Source organism: Galleria mellonella, unplaced genomic scaffold (genome assembly GCF_026898425.1).
Source record: "Galleria mellonella isolate WM207_F2 unplaced genomic scaffold, CSIRO_AGI_GalMel_v1 utg132, whole genome shotgun sequence".
NCBI lineage: Eukaryota > Metazoa > Arthropoda > Insecta > Lepidoptera > Pyralidae > Galleria > Galleria mellonella.
The window spans coordinates 7,520,815-7,545,385 of NW_026441989.1; the positions used below are offsets into that span (position 1 = coordinate 7,520,815).

General features: G+C 30.3%; 1 protein-coding gene across 1 annotated transcript in view; it reads right to left on the bottom strand.

Moving 5' to 3' along the window:
- LOC113518365 (facilitated trehalose transporter Tret1) overlaps window positions 1–23,122 on the bottom strand; it is a 26,837-nt gene extending 3,715 nt beyond the window's left edge. The window contains exons 1-2 of the mRNA XM_026903250.2: window positions 22,685–23,122; window positions 1,409–1,806 (exon numbers count right to left, since the gene is read on the bottom strand). Of these exons, the coding sequence (XP_026759051.1) occupies window positions 1,409–1,806; window positions 22,685–22,736 (450 nt within the window). The 5' untranslated portion in view covers window positions 22,737–23,122. The remainder of the gene's footprint in view (window positions 1–1,408; window positions 1,807–22,684) is intronic.
- Between the last annotated feature and the right edge of the window lie 1,449 nt (window positions 23,123–24,571).

Here is a 24,571-nt window from a genome sequence, read left to right on the forward strand (position 1 = left end):
GGTAATGAATCGTACTATTAAGTATAGCAGAGGAGAGAGGATATTTAGTAATGAGAACTAGCTACCAATTGCTAGCAATGTACCATGTCAGGTCGACCTCTACTCGACTCTTAATGGAAACAATCGTGGTTAATTTCTGGCGAATTCCTTACGATGGGCTACTGACCTAACTTTATGCTCAGCAATTGTTTTCCTTTTCTTGAACTAGTGTGCTGTACACTTTAGTTTTGTTACCTTGTATCTTACAACATGTTGATGAAAAGGACTGGTGATACTTTAGCCCCATTTGTTTATAGGAGATTAGAAACAATCAGCAGTCTTTGATGCTACATGAATAGCATAAAATTTGTTTAATATTTAAATTGAAATTTACTAGAGTACGACAACAACTGAATTATCTTACTTATAAAGTGCTCTTATTGCAAATTAAAGCGTTAATTATATTATAGAATCAGTTTCATCTAATTATCTCATATAAATTATGTATTTATATTTAAAATTTTATTACAAAAGGTTTCAAATATATATAGCTAAAATGGTTTGAAATGGTGAAAAATGCTATTTTAGTAACAGCTTAATAAGAATCTTATTGCGTGATTAACATTTCAGTTCGCTGTTAAAGCAGTTATTTTTAAATTTGACAGATAATAAAACATTATTCCAATTAAGTTTTGTCGGTATGCTCTTAAATTGAACACTGGGATAAGATTGATAAACAACTGACAAAAGCATTTTTTTTTGAAACATGATACATAATGGCCATCAACAGAACTACAATATTCTAGTTATAACAAAGCATATAATGAGATTGCGTTAACAATTGTTCATTTCATTGAATACATTGTCTCGTCTGTGGCTTTCAATTTGTTATATACATAGTAGGTATATATTTTCAGGGACGATTGTTAAATTACCTAGGTAGGAACGAAAAATCACGGAGGCTGTTACCATCGGTCTCTAATATATCAGAACATTTTGATTTGTAGTTTATGTATTTTGAAGTCTATTATGATTACGATAATCATATTGTTTGAACATTTTAAAAATATACATTTATATTTATTTATTCACGTATTTTTTTCTTGTTTATGTACTAGGTGATCTGACGAAGGATACAATTTGTAGACAATATTAATTTTTAGTAATATGGAGGATGATATTCTGAAATCTTATATAGTAAAGTAGAATTGAGTACATCAAATAGAAGTGACTTTCACTTCGTCTGGATTTTTTGTGTATATTACACGTATTTATATGTTTGCTAATTATATTTGATAATTGTTTTTACAATACCATGTCGTTCCTTCTATTATTGTCATTTTAATGTGCAAGATTTAAGTAATAGACAGTTAATGGTTGTTACATTATTTTTTCCCTAAACATCAGTATAAGTAATGGCAATACTTACTTTATTCATAAGCGTAATGAGTGTAGAGAGAGCTCCTCGAACTTCATTTGTAGCAATCTCTCCTGTATACATAGGCGCTACAGTATATACAATGCCGTATCCGAGTCCAGAGAACATTCTAGATACGTAGAGGACAGCAACGGATTTGGCGAAGATGATGAGCAGCCAACCAAGTATAAATGGCACAGCTCCGATGAGCAATGTAGTTTTTCTTCCAAATCTGTCTGCGAGGTAGGCTGATGGTATAGGTGTGAGGGCGGAGGATAATATCATTATGGACACTATCCATGATCCCTGACCAGGTGTAGTTGGTATGCTGCTGTTAGAAGATTGTAGGTAAGGTAGTGTTGGTGAGGGCCAGCCGTAGCAGGTACCAGCTGTCGCTGTGATGAGCGTTGCTGGAAATAAACAGAAGTACAAATTTATTAATGACTAAGAATGTCTATAGAGAGAATTTTTGTTTTATATTTTCATTGTATGAGATTCTAATATGAACAATATACACATATAAAAGTTTATAAAGGTGTTTGATAAATGGTTGAATTTTAAATGAAACTTAGCACACACTACTTCATACTCGTATACGTGCTTAGCCGCGGGGTAAAGGTAGTAGTAGTATTACTGGCTTTATCCTATTACTGTAGTAACAAACATACAAACATTTTATTATCTTTGTATGTATAATATGTATCATATTGTTTGTTACGCAATTGCACATCAGGAAGTTGAATGACTTGAAATTTAAAACGCAGATAAATGTCACTATGTATTAATCTACTTGTAAATTAATACATTGTAGAGTATTTTGTGCATATAAATGTGTAAAATAGTTTGTGAAAATGTCTGCATGTTTTTTACTTAATTATGTTTAAACTGCTGTTATACATATGGGTAGACTATATTATAGATTAATCTAAATTATTTTCTTTCTAATTCAGGTGGCTAAATCCAAGAAATAGCATTTGCTTGTAAGTATTTTACAATAAAAAAATATTCGATTGTTATTGTGTTGTTGGTTATTAAAAATTATCTATCCATTTAAACGATTAACAAAGATCTTAACATCTTTACTGATTTTATAATTTGTCGAAGTTGTCTAATTACTTCTCACAACATATTAAATTGAAGTTATTTGAACAAGTCTTATTATTCTTGAATTGAAGTAAGTTCTTGTTGATATACTCGTACCTAGTAGTCGTATTAAACTATTTACCGAGTGCATCGCCCTTTATCTTCCCAGGTGTTTGATGAAGGGACATGTTTATCATAATGAAGTCTCGGAAAGTTAGTAAACGTGAAAATATTTATTCGTACAGATAATGAAATAACTTGTTAATTTTCCTATAAATAAATTGGGTTACGTTGATTTATTCGTGGAAATATCCATTGAGGTTATAAATATCTTACTTTATCGAGTTAAAATATAGATAAGTATATATTATTATAGATTATTCCTCATATTTTAAGTGAATAACGCAAAGCAATTAATTTTAAATTGTATATATTCGTTTGTTCATTTAGCTGTAATTTGATTTTTGTACAGGTACCTACTATCAATTGCTAGGTTTATAGTTTAAACACATTTTGTTATAGACAACGGATATAAATATATATATATATATATATATATATATATATATATATATATATATATATATATATATATATATATATATATATATATATAGTACACATATTCAGAGATTTTAGATTCGGTAATTTAATACATTAACAACATCATCAAGATTTTGTTGGAATTCTTACCAATAAAAATTGGCTAAATAATTAGATGTGAATAAATCAGGCTATTTAATTTATCTAGTCTTTACAGTTTGTAGGCGTTCCATATTGTTGTCTAGTATCCTATTAACTCAATTAAAATCAGTAGGATGACATTACATTTATTAAATTCAGATATACGATAAACGCTAATTATCTTTCATCCGTATTCATATGAATTTTCTTCATTTAATAAGGTTTCTCCTAGTTTTATTTTTCATCAATAACAATGTTAAGCTTTTTCTTTTATACCTAATAATCCTTTAATATTTACAGTATATTTTATGTAAAGTATGTAATTGTTGCAACAAATGTATTTATTGATAAAAGTAAATTTAAATGTAAACAAAACAAATAAGGTTAACAAAAAAAAAAGCATCGTAACCATAAAAAAAAATTAATTATCAAACAAAAATGAATTGATAAAAATAGTGTTTTATGTTTATGTTATTTTTTTTAACTCTCGTTAATGTTCGCTATTCGGTTCAACTTTCTTTTTTTGGCAAGAAAGATATTGGACACATACAATCTCAATGCTTGTTTACATATTTATTGACGGTTAATTAGTATTTCTGTTCAACTTCAAATTTTGCGGAATTAATGTGGAATATTTGGGTCTTAATGATATTGCGGTAATTTGAAATTAAGCCAACGGAAAGAGATGATAAATCGGTCCAGTTAGATACTCGTAGTAGATGTCAATATGTTGTCACTGAAGGAGAAAATTTTTTTTTATTTACAAGCGTACGTAATTTTTAAACGTATTAATTCTATACGTAAAAGATAGGTAGATATTCTAAACATAGAGTAACTATTTTTAGCATATCTGTCTAACCAGGTATTTACTAATATGCAAATTATTATTGCCATGCGGTTCCGGCATAGAATGGGACCACTCCTTCCTTTTCCGTAGACGTCGTAAGAGGCGACTAGGGGAACTTAATGGTCGAGTTATGGACAGCAGGGTCTCTCTTAAAACATCACCAAAGCCTAACTGAGGTTGCCAAACCGTCTGCCAAGCGTGGCAACTACTGCAACCCTAGCCCCCCCTCTCTTATGGGGGAGGCCTCTATTCAGCAGTGGATAGTTAACGACTTATAGCATGATGATGATGAAATGATTATTGTGTAGGGTATATTTATAGAAAAAAATGTTTACTTCTAATGTAATCATAAGTTTGAGAATAGTTGAGTGGCACTATCGAGACACGTTATCTGTACTCATGGAAACTTCTGACCACTTCAACTTGTCTAATAATCCCATCCTATCTCATATGATAACCAAAGCCAATTAACAAATAAATATTAGAACATGATATATGATAATAAAAAAAAACACTATTGTTACATTACTTGTATTTTTTTATGCAATTTAGAATGACAAAGTATTAGTTGGTTGCAAATGAAAAAACAAGGATAATCCCATCCTATCTCATATGATAACCAAAGCCAATTAACAAATAAATATTAGAATATGATATATGATAATAATAAAAAAAAACACTATTGCTACATTACTTGCATTTTTTTATGCAACTTAGAATGACAAAACATTAGTTGGTTAGTTGGCTGCAAATGAAAAAGCGTGAAACCTTTTGATCCGGTGCTAAAAAAAAAATTTCATTGTTGTAATAAAAGTTGTTTTTATATTTGTTGTTGTTTATATGATGTAAATGGTCTCTGTTTAACAAATGTTCTTAAAATGCGCAAATACTCATAATATGTTTATAATAAATAAAAATAAGAGGAGTCGGCACACCAATGTCCAGAATATTTATTTTTATGGATAGGTATACGAGTAGAGTAACAACTATTCATGTGTTTGATATAATTTCATATTAAACGTATCCTTTCGTAGCTCAATTGCACTTGCGAACAATTTTGTATATGTTCTTCCGTTGTTCTTTTAGTCCATACCTATCTAACTTTTGTTATACATATATAGGTGTTATTTATTCTACTAATATTGTTTGTTTTATATATTTATATTTTCTTTCATATATTTACTTGTTTACAATAATTGTTGTAGTAAACAAATTGACACGGAAATTTGCCATCTTTATCTACTATATAAATATGTTTATATATTATATTCTAGTTTTTACTGTGCACAGGTACTCTTAGTGTGGAGAAGTTTACTAGTTTATTTGATGTTTTAATTTAAATTTAAATTAAATAAAAAAAATTATTAATTTAAATAAAAAAAAATATTACATAAAATCTAACTACTCCTTGCATACATACATATATGTCACGTCTCCTACTGGAGTAGGCGGAGTTCCTTCTTAATATTCATTAATTATGAATATTCGCGATTAATGAGACTGTAGCTTGATAATGTTGTGTCAGTGTTGGCGCACACTATCAGATATTCTCATTAAATCTGCATTAGTATGGTTAGGTATAAGAGTTGCTTTACGTAAATTCTTATTAAACAGTCAAAACAACACTAGATATAAAAAATTAACATAACACACTTTTGAACTAAGATAACCTGGTTTTAAATGACTCAAAGAAACATTGAATATACTAACTTTGTTTCTTTTTTAATATTTGTGTAGAATTTAATATTTATTATGAATTTTGATATGATCCTGACCGTATATATTTAATAATTTAAAATGAGTTAATAGTTAACAGATAGCTGGTTAGTTAATAAATTGTGGAGATATCGAATGACAGTATGCCTCCAGTGAGTCCTGCAAAAGTGATAAATATTGAGTCATCAGTTAGTATGTTTTTAAAACAAAATCGGACTAGTTATTATATTTTTATGTCGTTGCTCTAATAAAATAAAAATTATTACTTTTATTTTATTAAATTTTATATTAAACGTTGGCACAAATCTGATTTTGAAGCGAATTATCAGATGGCACGGCATCATACAATTTTCTGTTAATGAGTACTTTATAAAGTAGATGTGTATATAATAATTATATATGTTTTTAAATATATATATTTTCAAGTAACTATTAAAATATCTGTGTTTAATTTAATTCATCGTTTATTAAATTGATTGTTGTGTTTTTAATATTAGCTAATGGGCTAGCTATTCGATATCTTTATCAAAATTTAATCAAATTTGATGATTAATTTTTTCATAATGGAAAAATATCCAGTATCGTGTTTTGTTAAAATTGAGTTGTAGAGAAACAAAATCTTTGTTAATTGATAAGTATTAGGTACATTTATTGTAATATAAATTCCAGGTCATAAAATAATAATTATTTAAAATGTAAATGTGTTTATAAATCACACAATAAGGAAATAAAACCAATAACAATAATTTTAAATTGTGAATCATATTTAAATTTACGATCGGGACTTAACGTGGAACAATTTCGGGTAAATAGTATGCCTACGTACCCGATTTTTATTACCGACATTTTGACGTGGATTGCAACGATGAATGAATTGAAATACCTAAATGTGTAAACAACAGGACAGTTTAAAATGAACTATTATGAATCATGTTCAGAATCGCTTTATCAAATTTATATATTTAATGACATAGGTAATATTATTATTAATAAGAACAAGCAACCAGAGTTGCTTAGGTACTCTGTCCCATTCGTGTTTCTACCGTGAAGCAGTTCTGTTTGCATGGCTGTGTAAATTTACAGGGTACAGGGGCATAACACCTTAGTTCTCAGGAATGACAATGGATGGGGGGAGAGGTATCATAGGCGCAACAATAATCTCTGGTATGTCCATGGTACTGTTCATGTCTATAGGGGACGGTTATCACTTTCCATCGGGTAACTTCTTTACCATTCTAATTTGCATAAAATAGCGTATGCGAGGAGGAAAAGATTCTAGATGTTATCTGTAATATTATATATTATTATTTATAGTCACTAATGAAATAAATTATAAGTCTCTCATTGGACATTTCAGCTTGAGTTTTGTTTACCCATGGCTATTTAGATAATACCTTTTTTTTCTCGTTTTATTACAGTGTTCGGTTTTAAAGGTTTTAAATTGTTTTGCGATATTATCTCGTTTATTTACGTTCTAAGTGGTAAAAAAATACTATCATTTTATTTGTAAAAATCGATAAAGTATTACGTGCTTCCTTACCACTTTATTTAGTAAATATGTAACTCAATAATAATTATTAAAATATAGCTACATAGTTGTGAGTAGTTAACGAAACCTCGTATAAACTACAGTTATAAATCTTCTAAAACAGGAAGATATAATATGCGCAACAATCAAATAGTAGGTACGGATATAAGTATATTTAGGTAGAACGAATGTATTTTATACATATATGTCGATTACATAACATATTTAGCTACAAAGGGAAATACAATATTGGTATGACTTCGTCGTTATCGATTAAGACCATAATAGATTCAAGAGATGTAAAATATAATATCTAAAGAGACGTACATTTTTTACGAATTTCTATCGTTCTTAGCATTAAAGCGTCTAGTAACGATCGTAAATAGTTATAAAAAATGTATAAATGTATAATTTATAGAAAATATTAGATTTCGTTAATGCTGTAAATTGTTAGCGGTAGTACTTTGTGGAGTTTGGAAATCAACTTTATAAGTTAGAAAACACTTATACTACCTACTGCCACAAACTTTTATTAAACAATACTTAAAGACCTGATCGGTTTCGTAATATAAAAATTATAAGTTGTTTTCTAACTTATAAACATGATTTATTGAGTTATTTTTTAAGAAAAGGAAAACATACTAATATACAACCTAAGGGAAAGTAGCCTCATAGAATTCTTAGTTTACTTGACGACAGAGAAATTTTTCTTATTTAGAAATGCATATCAAGTAGATATTTTGGCACTCAAGTATCTAAATTATTATACAAGAAGATACATACGTGATTTGTGTTTAATAGCAACTTGAAAATCTTATCTGTTACCAGTCTGAATTGCAACTTAATAACATCGATTGTAGGTACAACGATCCCACAGACGTGACTCGATAATTTAATAGGCGACAGATATGTACTTAGGGACATAGGTTTATTGCCAGTTGGCACAAACTCGGCGTTGTCAATTTATAGTCTCGGAAGATGATGTTACATGGTCGACTTTGTCCGCGTGTTGTAGAAAATCATTTATTCTTGTGTACATAATCATTACGAATGACAGTAGAAGAACCAAAGTGACTGATATAGCCCGGAGGATAAGCGAGATTAAATAGCGGCGGGTACTGCATAATTCTAGCAACAGAAGAAAAATGGTTTTCATGTGGCGACCCTGTATAGACAAGCGGTTGTATTGCGATGGAACACAAGATAGGATAATTACTTATCTGTTGCGAGGAATCGATGGCTGTAAGTGGCTCGGGAATGTATTTTAAGGCAAAATATGTAGAAAATTTATGTTCAGCTGTGAACGATGAATAAAATGTATTTGTAATGATAATAACGAGGAAATATATGTACCTATTAAGTATTTTATTAGTTATTGTTTTATTTTCACAGTGCTTATTCACGGTTTCATAAATAATAACATTGTAAGCCTCATTGTTCTTTGGTAAGAATTGGCTGAATTTTTTAAAATACTTAGTAAATAATTTTGAGTCGGAATGACTTGAAACCAGAATGTTGCGGTTTTCAATATATTTGTAAAATATTAGGTGGGTAAATAGTTATAATTATTAGTTATAGTTAATTATTGCAGCTTTCCAGTAGTGTTTACCCATGCTCTACATTTCAAAACCGCGATTTCAGTAAACATATATAAATGACAATTAATATATGTTGACTGTTTATGTTTTGTGAGTGTTGAGTTATATGTACGAAAGTTTTGTTTTTATGTGTAGATGCCTCTATAACTGTCTTCGTCAATATACATACATGTCACAAGTTTTTAGTCTGTGCTTGTAAACCTGCTGCTAGAAAATTTTTCTCGACTAGCTTGATTATTATAAAATACATAATTTTTACATATTCATTATGTTTCGTAGCTTATATTAGGAATTATTTTTTGTTGCTTTGTTAAAGTAAAATATCTATATTTCTTTAGAAAATATTAAATTCTCACAATCAACGAATGATACCGCTCGGACCGGATTTCAATAAATGCATAGGAAATACCCAGCTACGAGCAACTTCCGTTGTACAAATAATGGTTTCTATTATAAGAGCAATAAATTTACGGAACAAGTGTTACAAATGTACATAAAAATGCCATTAGGCATGATAAACAAACCCTTTAAAGGAACATCGTCCCGCGGGTAAAACATACATGTGTATAACATCAGTAGTCTGTTTAACTGCGTATTTGGGTAAAATTCGTAACTGTATATATAAGTACCTATTTAAAAATGGTAATTGAATGTTTTTTATACATGTTATTAAAGTTGGTAACAGAGGAAATTCAAAAAGTTAGATAAGTATGCAGAGAAACTTTTATCTCGCTTTTTACTGGTCATAGCCAGTATAATGTACCGACAGCACGCGGCGTATTCGCGTGTGGATGTTAGTGTCTACATGTCTATAAAATACACGTGAATATTAACACTATTATATAGGTGCACTAGTGTGATGTGTGTTTGTATGACCTGCACACGAGGTCGGATGGGTGGCGGCGTGTGGAGCGCGGCGCCGCGCCGGTCGCGTGCTGACGCAAATCGCCAGGGATTCTGAACTAAGCTACTGTCACACTGATAAAATTCAAGTTTATTCAAATTGTATACTTAGTTTTGCGATTAGAATTGCAGATACTGTCCTAATCTATGTTTCCAAATAACTTTATTTTATCGTCAGGAGATCTTACATTAATTACCTTATCATATAAGTTATGTACTTCTTAAATAAGGTAGTTCTTGCGATTTGGATAAACTGTTACACCATAATGTTGTCTTTAATTCAGATGAATATAAATTTTTATCTATGTAATTATCTATGGACTTTTAATATATATATATATATATATATATATATATATATATATATATATATATATATATATATATATATATATATATATATATATATATATATATATATATATAATATATATAATATATTATTGTTGCATAAAGCTTTATTTTATAATTAAGAAGTATTGAAAGTGACGTATTTATAAGTATTTTTTGTGAAAAAAATCTTTCATTGTTTGACGTTTATAGAGTTGAGTGTCAGCGGGCAAATTAGAGCTAGTATAGTTTTGTATAAATTAATATTTTTATCTACATCTGGTTTATGTCGTGTGGTGTAAATATACCTTTACCACGATTCACAATAACTGTAATTATCAGTATTTTCTTTGAGTAATAAATAAGAAACAAGCTGTGTACATTTAAATGAAGACTTTAACAAAACATAATTATATCTATTTCCACATCAAGGCCTTCAGATATGAGGGACAATGTAAGCAAGGTAATATACAAAATTATTGGATTATACACAGTTTTATTAAATAGAAAAATCTAAATAACATATAATTATGAATACAAACAGACTTATATAAAATGCTATTTGTATTGAAAGGTCAATCTAATCAATTGGCCGATGTCTCATACTCCGCCTACGTATTCTGTGTACTATTTTTATTTAATACTTACAATTCGTAGTAACGGGCCAACATATTTATTAATATTTTTTAACGATATGACCGATTGTCACAAGTATGCACGTTCAAATCTTAATCATTAGTATTCTTGAAATTTTTTTGTCAGTGAGTTGGAATATTTTTCCTTAGAAGTGAATGTATTTACCGGTACTAATTTTTTTTCCTTAAAAACATGAAGGCGATAATGATAAACAAATGAGAACATTCGTGTAAAAAGGTCTTCTTATCTTCTTTTTACAGAAGAAAAAACGCACTAAACTGCTTTTTTATTCATTTGGTTTCGGCTAAATATAATGCTTATGCATTTTCAATGCTAACTTGGCAACTGGACACGTCATACCAACAGTGCCAATATGGTAGGCGTGTCAGACTTCCATGCTATTCTATAAGTAAGATAAAAAAGCACGATATATAAATATATGATATACATATCATTATTATAACTATATTATATTTTTGATAATTTGGTACATAATTTACGACATGTGCAATGTATTGTTATTATTTTATTAAATTCAAAATAAACTTTATTTAAGTAGGCATATACAAAAACTCCTTTTAATATTCATCTTCTTTTATGATTCTATTGTAGTTACGTAAAGTTATTTATTAAGAAGTAATTACATCTATATACATATATGTTTCTGTGAATATGATAACAAATACATTGTTCAAAATGAACCTTTTTACATATATTGACACTACGCACAACGGCCCAAATGAGAGGCTAAGCGCGGAAAATAAAGTCCTATTTACATTACATTACATTATATATATTGACAATTGTAGTTTTTTATAAAAAAGAAAATTGATAAACAAAAGAACAACGAAGAAGTCAACAGACGGAATTTTTAGTTACAATTAATATAAATAATAAATAATAATATATACCAACAAGAATCAGCATATTTTAAAAACACACATCACATATAAGTTACACAATAATTATATATATATATATATATATATATATATATATATATATATATATATATATATATATATATATATATTTGTTGAATATAAATATGTGTATTTATTCATATGAATGAATATACTTGTTAAGGAGCATAAAAATTTAAAGTATAAATACTCGTACGTTGAATGATGAAACTAATGTTAATTATACAAATAGTTATAAAAAGAGTTTTTTTTTTTAATATTAGTTAATAAATGGTTATTAAAATTGTTTTTTTTTTGCTCTATATCAATAAAGTAATAAGTATCTGTTTATTACATTAAACAAGAGTCAATGACTTAGGCTTAGTTTATTTTGTTATACGTTTTTAACAAAGCACATTTTTACTTTTAGATATATTAGCTGAAATGTGGAAAATGTGGAAGTTTAATTTTTGAGCGAAAGTACGAATCACTACTATTGTATACTGGACGAGGGGGGAGGGAGGATTTATTGTTAATAATGTGGATTACCAGTCCAATTGCTGTCAGGTCGACCTCTACGTGGTCCCCTTGGAATCCATCGTGCTGTATTCTAGGTGTATTCATCACGATGGGTTAACTGACCTGCCTGGGGGAAAGGAATTGTTAGCAAAGGAGTTTGACAGCCCCGTTGCTAGCAATATGCCCCATAAGGTCGACCTCCACGTGGTTCCCCCTGGAAACCATCGTGAACAATTCTTGTGGAATTCGTCACGATGGGCTAACTGACCTGCTTCATCCTCACCTATCATCGTAGACTGGTGCCCCGCCGGTGTATATTGATGGCGTGGGTGGGGTTACCATTCCATTATAACCCATTAAAAAAACTGACCTGCCTTTTCATCCTCACCGTTAATGCAGACGGGGTTACTATCCCATTACAGTATACTTGTCTAGTTATGAATTTATAAATAGTACCCAGTTATTTAACATTTCAGTACTGGCATATATAGCAAACAGGAACTGTTTTTACCAATCTATTATTATTTCATTATCGACTTTATTAACTTGTTCCAAATAGATAAAAAGTATGTACTCGATAAATTCGCTGTTATAGTATTGTTATGATAATTAATAAAAAAAATTACGAGTGTTATACATTATATATTTTTTTAATTTATGTCTAGTCCAATAATATTTAATTTCTAATATTACTGTAATGCTATTTTTATTATTTCAGCCGTTAACTGTCCACTGCTGAACATAAGCTTTTCCCATAAATAGAGTTTTTCCAGTAGATATCACGCTTGGCAAGCGGGTTGGCAACCGCAGCTAGACTTTTAAAGATGGTTAAAGACGCCGCTGCCCATCCTTCGCCTTCCCTTAGTCGCCTTTTAAGACACTCACGGGAAAGGGAGGGATGGCCCATTTTATGCCGGGGCGCCCATGGTACTATAATGCTATATTTTACGCTTTTAATGTTAATCGTATATGTTCGATTCAATATCTGTTTCTTATATATACCTATTAATGAAACTACAATAACAAACAGGAATCTCGATTCCACATTAAGATTTAAGTTACATATTTTACGAAAATAAAAGTATGTATTTAATTTTCATCTAAACAACTCACGAGTACAATAGCTTTATTAAATGTAAAATGAAGGTTAGAATGTCTTTGTGAAAAATGCCTCTAGCACTGAGGCTACAGTTGTTTTGTCCACAAACAATACAGTCTTAATAACTTTCTATTTTAATTTTAATTATTTATTGTTAATACTTTTCCAGTGTAAATAATATAAGTGCAAATAAATATAACAATGACATAAAAATATTGTCTAAAGTTAAACTTTGCTTGATATTAGCAATTCATTCGCCTTCGATGATGTCACTTTAGTACCCATACTTATTTCATAATGAAATAACAGTATTGCGAAGATATTATAAACCTTATGTGTCATTCATCTTTCATTATACTAGATAAGATTATATACTATCGTAGCATTTGATGTGCAATTAATAAGTTTAAGCCCTTAGATTACATATTTATATCTTGCGTAGACTGTAAACAATTATAGTAATCGCTTCGACTGTAGCACATACCAACCTATAGATACCAATGATCGGTTTTTTACAAATACGTATAGGAAGGTATTTGTTAAAATTAATAACTTACCGAAACTCACTCAATAGCAATAATTAAGGAAATAAAGAAACATATTAATCATAAAAACCAGAGACAAAATAAGGATTTCAAACATAAGAAAAAGAATACAGTGAAGTACTGTATGTCTCTGAAAAGGAAAAACGTGGACGTGAGTCTTACTATAAAGGGCCTGACAATTTTATTTATATTAATATCATTACTCTTATTTTTGCATTATAGAGCGGTCGAGATACTCATACTAAAAAAATTTAATTCTTCAAGTAGAAAAGTTGACACCACATTTATTGATTTCATATGAACAATTTTTTTTTATTATATAAAATGAGAATGTTTTTCAGGTCTACTTGTTTGTTTGTGTGTTTATTGGTTTTAAGTAAATATTCTTCGTAATCTGTAGCATGTAGATTAGTTTTTTAACTTTGTAGTTACCGCAAGTATTATCTTTAATCTATGCTTTGTAGCGGTTGATGATGTGACAGTTTTGATGTATGTTTTTAAATAAACATGAGTACGGCATAGATTGTTCAGAAAGATAAACATCAGTTTATTGTGATATGAAATTTTACTTTTAATACTACAAAATCTTTTTTGCAGTTGAACGAACAATCGCAGTGGGATTGTTTATAAACACTAAACACCATTTCTGCGTTGACAATGCTCTCTCCTCGAGATGCCACTCGACCGAGCGAATCGCAGAAAATCGCACTACACAACTGTAAACTATCTGATGTCGTTGACATTTACAGCTTAATAGTACCTACATAAGTGGTTATACCTTCTAGCCGGCCGTAGTAAACATTATGTCGTCCATTCGTATTTTCTTGAGAGGCTTTCTTTCAGTTTCCATATTAAACTTTCAATATTTATTTATACTTATGCACACATTGAAAAATGCCTACAGGGCGGACTCAATGCCTGATGGCATTCTCTACCAGTCAACCACCACGCCAAACAGAGAGAGTAGATGGCGGTGCACAGATTTAAAAAAATAGTAAATTAAATAAATATTTTAAGAGATAACATTGTAATGGGTTATCTATAGATGTTTATTATATATATTTATTTTACTTATAATATTTTGACACGATTTTGTTTAAATAGTAATTTCTAGTATTACCATATCTAGTCATCATTTCGATCAGCGTCTTTATATGTATGTTGATTAAATAAAATATAATAAACAACAATGTAATCTAATCTGATGTGATATGAATCTGCTACACTACCCAACTGATTCCCTTCAGTCACTCGAAGGCTGGACGAGATCCCTTTGAGGATTAAAGCCCGCTATTGTAATTGCTCCTTTCTTTTGTCTTTGAATCGTATTATACAGCACAATAAAGCTTTACAAATAAATAATACATTTGCAATCAATGTTGCACAAAGATAAATAGAGAAGCATTAGACTTTTACTTTGTATATAACAATTGTTTATTGTCGAGACAGTTTAATAATAAATTTGTAGAAGAGCATAAAAACTGTTGATATTAATGTTATTAGTAACAGCAATCGTCGTTATAGACATTGAAATTGATCATGTTATCAATGTCGTTGATGGAATTACAAGTACAGAGCAATACTTATAATATTATTAAAAATGTAAAAGTGAGTTTGTTTGTTTGTTACCTCTTGGTGCGTTTATGGCTTAACTTTAGAGGAGTTGGATAATGAGCGTTTTGTACGGGTACTGGATGTCTCAGCTCATCTGTGATACGACAGCTGTCAACTCGAAACAATCCTTTAATCTAGGAATTGATAGCATTGACATTAAACTACATTTCGATATCGATATATATTAGATATTATCGCCCGCGCAATGGAGATTACGAAATGTTTATTAATAGAATTGTTCATTATATCTAAAATATTACTTCTTTATATTATAATTTTATGTTTAGTACAATATTATATTATGAAGTACGGTTAGATTTTGAGTCTAAATGTAGACAGGTTTTAATAACAAAACAATTTTATTTGAATTTAAATATCGATAAATATATCGAACGCAACTATGTCAATCACTAAGCACTGTACTAGAATAATTTCAATTTTTAAATATAGAATACTTTTATAATTCAGTTTAAAATAGAATCGAGAGTAAGGTTTTGAATTTATTCGTAGGATGGAACACCTTGTGTTCTATAAGTTTTGTATGGAAATAAGTTTATGTAGACTTTCACAGAAATAACAGGCATTTTGTTTCCAACATTTCTGCGGGATTTCTCCGACGACCTTCTTGGTAAAAAGTTGGCATGTGTATGTGAAAAGGTCAATCAATTCGCTTCTACATAAACGTCGAGCGTCACACGCTATTAGCTGTCTATATGTATTTATATATCAATCATTATGAAAATAAAAAAAAAATTAAAAAAATATTTTTATCCCGCTTAATGGATATATATTAATCACGCGGACAAAGTTGTGGGTAAAAACTAGTAGTTAAATATCTAATAATTACGGATTATTATTTTGTCAAGACGATAATTGTCGGTGATGCTTGAATCTAGTGTTTATTCTTTTTAATTTATTCCTTGCTAGTTCCAAGTTTTCTGTAGATTTACTCCCGAGATTGCTTGAGTTTTATTAGTCTTTGTCGATTACGGCGTGCTGCTGTAAATCTTAGCTTTGCTGAAACAGCCCGTAGTGTGGCGGATTCGTCCCCTTTTTATATATTAAAGCTGCGGACTAATTTACAATTAATTTTTTTATTATATCAGAAGTACCATGACTAGATCATGGTACCTAATATATTTTGAAATATTTTCAAGAAGCATAATTATAAATAATTACGATTTAAAGGAGCTTGTAAACAAGTCTATCTGATAAAGTATATTTTTATTCTATTCTAATTTGAACCTGATTTCCTACTTATAGGGGATGAGATTTATTTTAAAGCAAGTTACATTTTAATAAAAAAATATGTTTTATAGTACATATTTACAACATATCTTTGTACACAGTAATGCTTCTCATTAGATAACATTTCTAAACACGCTTGAACCTAAATGGTCACGTACAGCGATTTTAGAGGAGTTTTCTCTCGCGAACGCTCAGGCTGAGGGATGAGCTCCTTGCCGAGGTTTTCCCTAGAGACTATAATATGGAGTTCTTTAAAAAGGGTATGTTAAAGTCTCTTCAGAGTTTGAAACGCATGTGGCACCCCTAGTGTTGCTAGGCTATAGTGACCGTTTACCATCAAACGGGTTGTATAGGTACTTGTTTGCTACCTTCGTAGTATGAAGAGAGTAAGAATTAATATTTTACTATGTGTTATTGTATCTCTATAAATTATATCATACATATCAATAACAACTTAATCTAGGTAACATCGAATTTAAGACGATATGAATAGGTATCTACTGCTCGTTTGTTATTTTATTTATTGATTTGCGCAAGTAGAACAAAGGAAGTGAATAATACCTGTATTCAGTAGGTACCAGAGGGAGACTTTGTACAAAAGTCGATTGCTTGGGTACCTCTATACCATTCGTGTTTCTACCGTGAAGCAGATGTTTTTGCATGGCTGTGTTTCGGTTTGAAGAGTGGGATATGGCGTGAATTTACAGGATACAGAGGAATAACACCTGAGTCCTCAGGAATGGTAACGCATGAGGGAGTATCATGGGCGAAACAGTATACTCTGTTATGTCCATGGTACTGCTAGTGTCTATAGGCGACGGTTATCACTTTCCATCAGGTGGGCCGTCAGCTTGTTTGTCATTCTAAGTTGTATAAAAAAAAAGGTACTTTGGTAATCTCTAATTGAAAATATTTATGGTGCTAGAATTGATTATATTAAATACAACATTGTTTTTACTCACTTCATATTTTAAGACACACAATATATCAAATAACATTATATTATATTTTAGTATCTATCAGACAAGTCATATATATCAAAGTAGGTACAATAATTTGATAAAACAGACGAGGGTCTAAGTAACCCTATGCGACCAAGGCATCAATAATTTGTGTCGGAGGAGCCTTTGAGCATTTTGTTATCGGATAGCGATTAGCAGGGCCATTGTGTATCTCGGGTTACTTTTTATACCTGACGTTTGGCCTTCTTGGAAATGACTCGTAACAGTTGTGACTATTACGTATTACCGGGAACGAATGCCTTGAAGTTGCAAATACATATAAAATTCCATGTCATGTTATTATATTGCATATATGATTTTTATTAAGGAAAGTATGAATAGGGAATTTATTTTATTTATATGTTTATTACAACAGAATGAATTGTTATGTATATGTATTTTATTTAGAGACATGCTTATAAAACACGCTTATTCAAACAAATTCTTTCATATTGTTAATATTGTATTTAATAAAATGTTTATTGCTTTTTTTAAATATACTTGTAATAATTTTATTTTATTGAAGAAAATATTATTAATCCAGTATTGTAGTTTACACTATATGTAGCCAATTTTTTTTTATGTAAGTAATCATTATTAACTATTCGATACAGCTATTTAAATTGGAAAAATGAATAATGGAATCTCATAAATCATCATCATCATTTCAGCCATTATCCATCCACTGTTGGATATAGGTCTCCCCCATAGACTGCCATAAAGAACGGTCCTGAGCTACTTGCATCCATTGACTCCCTGCAATGCATTTGAGGTTGTCACTCCATCTAGTGGGGAGACGTCGTACACCGCGGTTCTCCGTACGGGGTCGTCACTCAAGAATTATTCTTATCGATTGTCGGTTCTTCGAACTATGTGACCAACCCATTGGCACTTCAGCTTGCCTATCCTTCGGGCTATTTCGTTTACTTGGGTTCTTTATGGATATCCTTGGCTCTGATTCTATTGCGCAAAGAGACTTCGAGTATAGTCTTCAACATAGTCCGCAAAGAGACTCCGAGGATAGCCTTCTCCGTAGCTCGCTGAGTAATTTGAAGCTTTTGCATACGGGCAATCGTGTAGGACCATGTGTCGGTTCCATAAGTCATCACTCAATCTCATAATTAATGCCATTTAATTATTTTATTGCGTAATTTAAATTCCACAGGAACTCGTCCTCAAGTATTCGAGTTTTGGGCTGTTCAGAAAATCCTTTTTACTAACTATTGCCCACAGCGTTTCGTTAATTCTCTAAAGAAATAGATTTTATTTATGCAAATTTCACTATTCAGTAGTGAAGTTCGTATAAACAAAACGTATTTCTTGCACCTTCCTAGAGAATAATATTAAGATGTTTTGTATTTAATTATTTGCACCTAGAAGTGTGTACTTATATATATATAATGTTTTTAGTGAATATGCCCATACAAACGTGCTAACCCTTTAAAATAAAAATTAAATAAAAATGGCGATCCCTTTATCGTCTGAGAGGTGAAATTTCCAAAAACTTTGAAACACATGATTATAAGTATTTCAAAGTTTTTGGAAATTCAATCGAGTTTTTAAAATCAAATTTTTCAATCAAAAAACACAAATATGTAGTAAATCTCAACTAATCATATATTATTAATCATAATAATAGTAAATCAGATCAGACCAGTTTTTTTTCTATTTTATACTAATGTGTCTATTCCATTTCTCCTGTTTAAAGTTGAATTTTTAAAAACGACGTTATACATATTTATTTATTTTTAACTAGAAGCTTGTGTATGTAACTTTTTGCATCTAACTTTGAAAATGATGGGTTCCCATACGACCGTTCATTCTTTATTATACTCTTTCAGGGGTGGAATTTCCAAAAAATTTTTTCTTAGTGGATATTTACATCATAAAATACGTAAATGGCCGAAATTTTTAATGGTTTATGGTTTATGATTCTAAACTGATTTTGACAACATTTCCACGAGACTAATCTGTAAGTATATTATTTCAGATAAAAAAAAAATTTTCTAAATCGGTTTACAACTGATGAAGTTATGAGGTAATAAACATAAAGAAATACAAATAAATTGAGAATCTTCTTCTTTTTGATGTCGGTTAAGAAACATATAACGAACGTCAAGACAGCAAATAATAAAAATACTTATGCAATGACTCGAGAGTTAATTGTGCGACCGAACCATAAAGTAACGGTAACGAATTCTTTAAAATTACACCCTTGTATATCGGTAAACTACTCGTACCTGGTGACAGGGTTACACGTTTACTCCGAAACTTTGGATTAGCTTATTCATTCGTTATTCCGTGTTTATTAATACAAAATACGGTTAAAACTGACTTATTACTTAATTTAATTAAGATTAATTTGGCTTTATATATTTTTTAATAACAGACCAATACTACAATTTACTAAAGTATGAAGTTGTACTATAAAACTGATAATATACTCAGCCTGTAAGTCAGCCAGGACAAGTCTTTATATATACAATTATATATGTGATATTTCGATATCAATAGTTTGATGTATTAATTCTAAATCACATTGATTACATTGATTATCTAAAGGCTTCGTCTTAATTATGTACTTACACACTTATAGCTACTCGTATATGGAAATCGAATTACTTTACAATTAGGTTTCCAATTGTATGTATATAAAATTAACATGTATTTTGATGTATCAGATCATTATTGATGTAGGCAACAGTTACCAAAAGCTTTAACTCAATTAATTGCTACATTCCTGTTTGTATATGACAATTAAGCTATCCGCTAATAACCTATAGATAACTCCGTGTCATTGGATTGCCACTTACGAGAATTAAGGTGTGGTGCCTCAAACTATTACGTTGTTATAATGCATCGTAAATATTGGGTTGTCGACATATACATACATGGGAAAGTTTTGCGACACTAAAAAAATTTTCTATAGGTAAATATATTTTTATTATATCTTTTCAAAGTACTCTTCACCAGCCTCTATACAAAGTTTCATGCGTCTGAACCAGTTTTTGAAATACTTTTTCCAGTCCGCCGTAGACACCTGCTTAACAGACTTCTCGAACGCTGAAAGCGCATCATCCGGTGACGAAAATTTTATTCTTTTGAGCAAATTTTTTATTTTTAGGAATAAGAAGAAGTTACACGGTACTAGGTCAGGGCTGTAAGGAGAGTGACCCATGAGTTTGACCGGTGTGCTGTCTAGGAAGTACCTCGTTTTGATTGTGGTGTGGGCGGGCTCTTTATCGTGGTGGAGCAGTAGCCCGCGGAGCCCTGTGTTTGGTCGCTTGTTGCTTACAAAATTTCTGCCAATCACTTGGTAGTATACCATTCGGTGTTAATGCTTCTTTGGTTTCGTAAAGGAATTGATACTAAGTAGCCAGTCAAATTGATAAAACTCGCGAACAAAATCTTCCCCCCGCTTTTAGGTCGCTTTACTTTGATAGGCGTTGATTCGTTTTTAAACACCCAAACCGTCGACTGGCGCTTTGTTTCTGGATCGTATTGATAAATCCAAGATTTATATCTAGATATATATATATATATATATATATATATATATATATATATATATATATATATATATATATCCGAATATATTATATTCATATATGCGAAGTTAAAACTTAATATTAACTAAACTGCAAGTATATATTATTTTTTAAATAAAAGTTTCAAAATCCATTCTTTTATTTTGTTTTGCATAATGATTGAATTCGAAAAGAAGTTGTGGCCGAAATGCAGGTATGTAATTGAGAGATGAGCTGGACCGGTTCTTTAAAAAAATCGGTACACATTGGCCAATGACCATGAGAAACAGTTGAGAGAAGTCTTTCCTTAACACTATAGGATATCACAGACTACGAAAAATGATGATGACGATGATGTCATCATTAATTCATCATTAATGATAATGTACATTACAATGCCTGTATTTTAGTTCGCACGGAAATTTACATTCAATAATTGACTTCAAGTTAACTCAGTTTATGACATATCTACAGGCTGGTTGATAACCTAATTTAACCTCTCCTTTAACGAATATATAGAATTAATGATAGAGATGTTTATAAATATGTGAAATAATGTTGATTTGTGACAATACGAATATTACTTATTGTAATTAGGCAAATGCTATGGTAGTTGCTCTTTTTAGCCATGTGGACAGAAATACTATAATGTGATTGCTCGACGATTATGACTGTGCCATGTGTGTTTATTATATTACTGCCTGTAATGAAAAAAGGTGACTATTCAAAAATGCTTAAATCAAGTTTACTTGAATAAAAATATTTCTTTTTTTCTTTCTTCATAATGACACCGTCATATACGTACATTCAATAAACTCTATGTTTACTTTTAATTCCCCGCATGCAACGATAATTGTGTCGTCTATTAACTACGTGGATAGTACAACATTATATATCCGTTTACCTATTACGTTTTATCTTTTTATTTTATTGAATTCTATTTTTGGATACATATAATATTTTAATGCAAGCGAATGAGTAGAATTAATTATGGTGTAGGAAAATTAGAAGTTACCGACCTACATAATTTTTTGTGTAGTTCTAGAAAATGTGAAATAATTTAAAATTGATTTTTAAATTGAATATATTGGTGACTAAATACCTGATTTACTTTTACTGAAAAGAAAAACTTATGAGCAATTAATAATTCAGAGAGAATATTTAAATAGAACGAATTAAATATTGAATGTATTGAAACATGAATCAGGTATAATATAGTAAAAAGTACATTATAGCTACGAACTATAACAATAATAAAATATATTGTAGGCAGATAGAGGTAGAGGTTATTGCTGGAAAAAGTTATTACTGACTAAAGTGTTGACGAGTGTAACGTGGGCTCATAGTCATTAAAGTAATATAGGAAAAACATCGTTATTAATTCCGTTTTTGATATCTATTTAAATATTAAATGTCGAATTAACACAACTGTTAAGACTACTGAAATATATTAAACGCATGTTATGAAAAGTAACTAAATTTATTCTTATAGGTTATAAAATACTTACCACAGAGCGCTGTTCCATATTCCTTCCAATGTGAACGAGTTTTCGCCGTCATTGCAAATTAATATATTATAAAATTCTCAAATTTATTCAATTATACAGGGCGTTTTGGAATGAGATTATATTGAGCACTGATTTGTTAATTGGGAAATACTAATTTAAATAATTCATTGTAACAGTATAAATAATAACGATATATACTAAAACTAACTAAATATCACAATATAATATATTCGATCTAATAAAATAGGATTTGTAAACGAAACGTTATAACCGATTAGGCTTCATTTTGGAAGGGTTATGTGTTGTTGGTTTGCTGGTACATAATGCAGAGAAACGCGTAAGTATGTAACGCGACGGTGACTGAAGAGCAACTGAACGGATCGGGATTGAAAACGAGGCGAACGAACTAATCGCGACGCACCAAGCAGGACGGAATGAGGCAAAACGGCGCGGGCGCACGCTTTTGCCTGTTGTTTATCGCGGCAGTAGTTCTTGTTAAGATAAGAAGAAGGTCGATAAAGCTAGAGCACACGGATGACGCCGCGTGTAGACTGTAGTCGCTACGGTGTCGCCGCGCCACCGTCGCGCGGCCCCTCAACATATCAACGGCCATCAAAGTATTTCATGGTAGGAACGCGCCTACCAATATTAGTAGCGACGATTATTTTTAGCCATTATCTAAAAATAACACTGACAATACCATCATTAGGTTTGTATACAATACGCGACGTTTCTAATTAACGTAATTACACGGATGGCCGTAAAGAACACTTGCCAATATTCATAAGTTGTAATTTGGGTAGATATCTAATAAAAGGAGAAATTGAATTGACTGACAGATAAACGCGTATCTAAATCTACTGGGTCTGGAGACATGAAATTGGACACAGGGGTTGGTTGTATAACGTAAGCGATTACATAGAATGGTTTTCTCGTCATTCCACAGTGATTGAGAAAGAACGGTTTCCGGGAGGTTGAAACCGTAGGATCCTATAAAATCGGCAATCACTATTTCAGTAAATAAGATTAGGATTACAAATTTCTTTTTTTTTTTCGTTGTGCGTTTGTCATCCAATTTTAATCATACAAAACCTTGTAATTTTTTTATACATTTAATAATTTATGGGTAGCTTAATGCTATCACGCACTCTCTCAATTTGGGGATATGCTATATATAGGACTGTGTGACTTCATTATTTAGATTTAGTTTTAGATTTTTCTAGATTACAAAAGTGTGTTTAATATTACTCCAAATGACTGGCACATATAAGTAACTGGGACAGTATCATTATGTATTCGTTTTTTCTTATTTCCGTAGGAATTATCAAAACATTTTCTGCTACTACATACTTAGTTTTCATGAAATGTTTTTTTTGAAAACGATAAATAGAAAAAAAGGCATAGCCTGTAAGAGTTTTTCCTAATAAGTATATAACTTAGTCATCATGTGCTAACTCAACATTAGAAACCGTTAAAAAAAAAACGAAAAATCGTAATCTAATAATTTAAGTAGTATTTGAATTTTCAATGGAAACTAGAGAAACCAATTCACGACTAATAAATATAATTAATGTCGTTTTAAGGTTATTAACTTTTTTTTTAAACTTTAATGCACAATAAAATTCTATGTACATTTGCTAGACATAATACCGCATGGTGTTCTCTATCAATCAACAATTGGGTAATCCGAGAAATACGTAGGCGGTGCATTACTGAATAGAGGAAAAATAAAGCAATATATATAAGTAAAGCATATAATATAAACATATAATTAGACTAATGTAAACATACACCTAATATATTAAATATATTATCATTTCTTTAAATAATCATTGTGTGTAATTAAGTATAATAATTTAACCTAACCTACGTTTTCAATATACTGGA